At 32.8% G+C, this 4,043-nt stretch overlaps 1 protein-coding gene across 1 annotated transcript in view; it reads left to right on the top strand.

The window, feature by feature from the left end:
• FANCB (FA complementation group B) overlaps positions 1 to 4,043 on the top strand; it is a 23,425-nt gene that overhangs the window by 16,926 nt on the left and 2,456 nt on the right. Inside the window, 2 exon segments of the mRNA XM_006172263.3 lie at positions 3,841 to 4,037; positions 4,040 to 4,043. The exon segment at positions 4,040 to 4,043 is cut by the window's right edge and continues 221 nt beyond it. Of these exon segments, the coding sequence (XP_006172325.1) occupies positions 3,841 to 4,037; positions 4,040 to 4,043 (201 nt within the window).

Here is a 4,043-nt window from a genome sequence, read left to right on the forward strand (position 1 = left end):
GTCGCCTACACGGGAGGCCAGCAACACAGCCATTACACTGACTGCTGGTTCCCAGAGACAGGACAGGATATTTGAGCAGCTTAACATAGGAAGAAATCTAGATCACTTATCTAGTGGATTAGAGGTATGGTTTTATTCTTTTGTTTCAGTGAATTCCTAAACTGTTTTGGGATGGTTGATCTTATGGGTTCTTCTCTTTTGTTTAATATGCTGAATTATATTAATCAATTTTTATATGAGAAAGTCAGTTTTATATTCCTGAGATAAACGCAGATTCATTTTATCATTTTGGTAGATTACTGTATTTGGTTTGCTAATGTTTGAATAAGAATATTTATATCTATGTTCATGAGTGAAACTGGCTTGAGTGTCAAGGATATACTTGTTTATAAATGATATGAGTAATATTTTCTTTTTTTTTTCCTGTTCTCTGGAACAGTTTGTGTAAATTTGGGATTACCTGTTCTTTGATACTTCGTTGTACTCACCTGAAAACAGTAGAAATTGATATTTTATTTTTGAAATGATTTTAAACTACTGTTTCAGTTTCTTTAACAATTATTGGATTACTCAGATTTTTATTCTTAAATGCATTATGCTTATATTTTTATAACAATTTGTCCATTTCACCTAAATTTTTACATTTTTAGCTTAATCGTTTCTAAGATCCTCTTAGATATATATCAAGTGTTGTCAGGATTATTTTTCCCAGTCTCTTTTTATTTCAAACCTCACAAATGTGTTTTTTACTTCTTGATTAATTTTCATATATTTTTAGTCTTCCATGTATTTTATTAGTTTTCCCCCAATTTTTTTGATCTTCATTTGTATTTTTCATCTTTTATTAGTTTCTAATTCTTTATTATTTTCTTCTAATTTCTTTGGGTTTATTCTATTTTTTCCTTTTTCTTTTTCACTAGGACATAATTAGATGTGGATTTTTTTTTTATTCTAAGTTATTGAGCTTCCTGGTTCTGAGAATTGATTTTTTTTTGGCTGTTCAAAAAATTATGAATTCTTATTTCTTCAAATACTGATGGTTCTCCAATTTTTCTAACGTCTGTCTCCTATGGGACTCCAGCTAATCCTGTCTGACCTTCTCATTCTATGTTCTTTATCTCTTAACTTCTATTTCATATGTTCTATTCACCTTTCTGTGCTAAATCCTAGATAAATTCTTCTAATGTATATTTTTCTCACCAATTTTATCTTCAGTTCTCTCCATTCCACTCTTTAGTCACTGGGTTTCAAATTTTTATTATTAAATTTATCTTAAGTTCTATTGTTTTATTTTTCTTTTTTGATCTACCTGGTCATCTTTGATTGCCTCTTCTATTATCCATCTTCTCTTTTATTTCCTTAGTGCATTGAACAGAATTACTTTAAAAATGTTTTTATGTATAGAAAATTTCAAACATACAAAGAGTATAGTCTGGTGAACCCTATCTGCCTGTCTCCCAGTTCCATTAATTACCAAATCATTTTTACTCTTATTTCCACCTCCAGATTATTTCAGAGTACTCAAAGGCATCACGTGATTTTATCTATAACTATGCCAATGCATGTATATTAAGTATAAGAACTTTAAAATATATATAATCACACTCCCCCAGATAATTAACAGGTAATTTCCCCAGTAAATATTCAAATTTCCCTCTTGTCTCAATTTTAGAATAATTTTTTTTCAAATCATGGGCCAATAAGACCTTTAAATTGGAATTGACTGCTATCTAAGCCCCTCATGGACATTTTCCCTCTATCATTAAAAAACAAACAAGCAAGCAGGTTTGCTATGTATAATTTGAAGGAACCAGGCAGTTTGCTCTGTGAAGTTCTGTAGACTGGATTTTGCTGATTTCATCTTGTGGTATCTTAATGTGTTTCTTTGTCTCCTATATTTCCTCTAAATTAATAGTTAGAGCTGAAGGCTGAATCAGATTAATGCTTGAATTTTTGTTAACAGAATATTTAATGGGTAGTGTTGTTTTCTTTTAACAGAAATCTATACAGTCCGATCATTTTCATTGTGTGATATTGGCAGCTATTGATTATCATTGCTTAGTCCCAGAGTTTCATTAGGATTTAAAGCATGGTAGCATTCTTAATTCTATTATTCTTTTTTTAAAAAATATTTTTATTTCTTTCATGAGAGAGAGAGAGAAAAAGAGAGAGAGAGAGAGAGATGGAAACAGATAAACACCCTCTTCAGGATCTTATCCCACCAGTCTATGTCCCCGGCCTGCCCCACCTTTCAGCTAGCCAGGATCATGGGCATGCTCCCAGCATGCCAGTTGATTTGGGATGCAAGTCTCTAGTCTTTCACATGGCTTCTAGCATTATAGCATTACAGAGCATTGCCCTACCATCTGTGCCACTGCAGCTGGGCCTATTGCTGCTGCTTTATTAGCTGGAATACTTCTATAGCAAGAAACTTAACAGTTATTTAATAGACCTTTAAATATAGTTTATAATTTAAAAACCAGAGTTTGGACACAAGAGATACTCATTGCTCCTCAGTGGGTTGTTGTTTCTAGACTTTTTTAGTTTACAGAAGTAGGAGATAATGGTTTTTGTTTGGCTGGTTGTAGTCTTGGGTATTTTAAGAGATAAAGTACAGTATAAGTCCATGCTGATAGTTCCTATTCAGATTGATGATTTCAAAGTTTTTACTTATCATCACCAATCTACATCTCTTCTCCATGGTTGAAAATTCCAATTTTCATTTGCACCAACCTAATTCATTTGCTTCATTCTACAATATACATGCAGTATTCGCAGATTAGCAATACCAAAAATACTATTATAAATGAAGTTTTTCACTAGAAAAGTTATGATATATACTTGATGAGGCAGAAAAATACTGTTTTATTAAATACCTACTCTTGAGTAAAAAAAAGTCATGTTATATTTTTCTATGCAAAATGCGTCATGATGACCCGGTAGGTATACAGTGAAGTTCCTGTGTGTTAAAGTCCTCTCTTTGATCATGTCAGCATTCTCACCTGTTTTACTTGCTAAACTTCATCAGTGTTAGAATGTATTAAAAATAATCCTATACCATATTTCTAAATTTGTTAGAAATGTAAATCTGGAAAGAATTGCTGAGGGATAAATAATATCCTGTATGAAAGAGCAGATTTTATTCAAACCATAACATATATTCAAGGGGAGTATAAAATGTAATTTTTAGTTTTGAGGTATTTTTTTCTAAATTATTAATACTTAAAGAAAATAATGAGTAGTTATTTTCTTGTGTAAAAACAGGGGAGAGAGGACTTATCTCAAATATACAATCTAGGAATCATCTTTATAGTTCCTTTATCTTAAAAAATTATTTTCCTAAAGTCCAGCATATTTCAAGTATTTTGCTTGCCTATTTTAAAAGAAGTGCTATTCTAGAACTTTTAAAAATGGCTTTTAGTTCTCTGATATGTTTTGCATTTTTTTTTTCTTTTTGGAGAGGTTTTTGGTTAAAGGGCGCATGTGCTCGCCAGAAAGACAGAGAGACAGAGAGACAGAAAGCAAGAAATCACCCCCCAGGGGGGATGGCCATGCCGCAATCCCTTCTCCTCCATTCTCCTCTCGGGATCTTGGGCACACATGCACATGCGCCCTGAGTGAGTTTAAGCCACTGGGTCCGAGACTCAAACCGCGGTTAACTACATGAGAGTCCAGTGACATAGCCATTACACTAACTGCTGGTCCCAGTATGTTTTGCATTTGAAATGATGTTTCCTAGGAAAGGAGAGAATAAAATTTTTTGTTCTTGTGGCATTGAATCATATATCTGATTTTAAAGGATAGGTTTTTAGACTAAACCAAACTCTGGATTTTTTACAGGTCCCTGAATGATGTGACTTTATCACTGTTAATGGATCAAGCCCATAGCTCCAGTTTTCAGTCTATTACATGTCAAAATAGGGTAATTAAGCTGAATCCAGCTTCTTTCCCAGAACCACACTTGATGACATATGAAATAGAGTCAGAAGCCAAAAGGATCAAGATGGCCCTTGACAGCCATGAAGAAAAAAGTTTTGTTCATA

This window comes from Tupaia chinensis, unplaced genomic scaffold (assembly GCF_000334495.1).
Source record: "Tupaia chinensis unplaced genomic scaffold, TupChi_1.0 Scaffold139055_1, whole genome shotgun sequence".
Classification (NCBI taxonomy): Eukaryota; Metazoa; Chordata; class Mammalia; order Scandentia; family Tupaiidae; genus Tupaia; species Tupaia belangeri.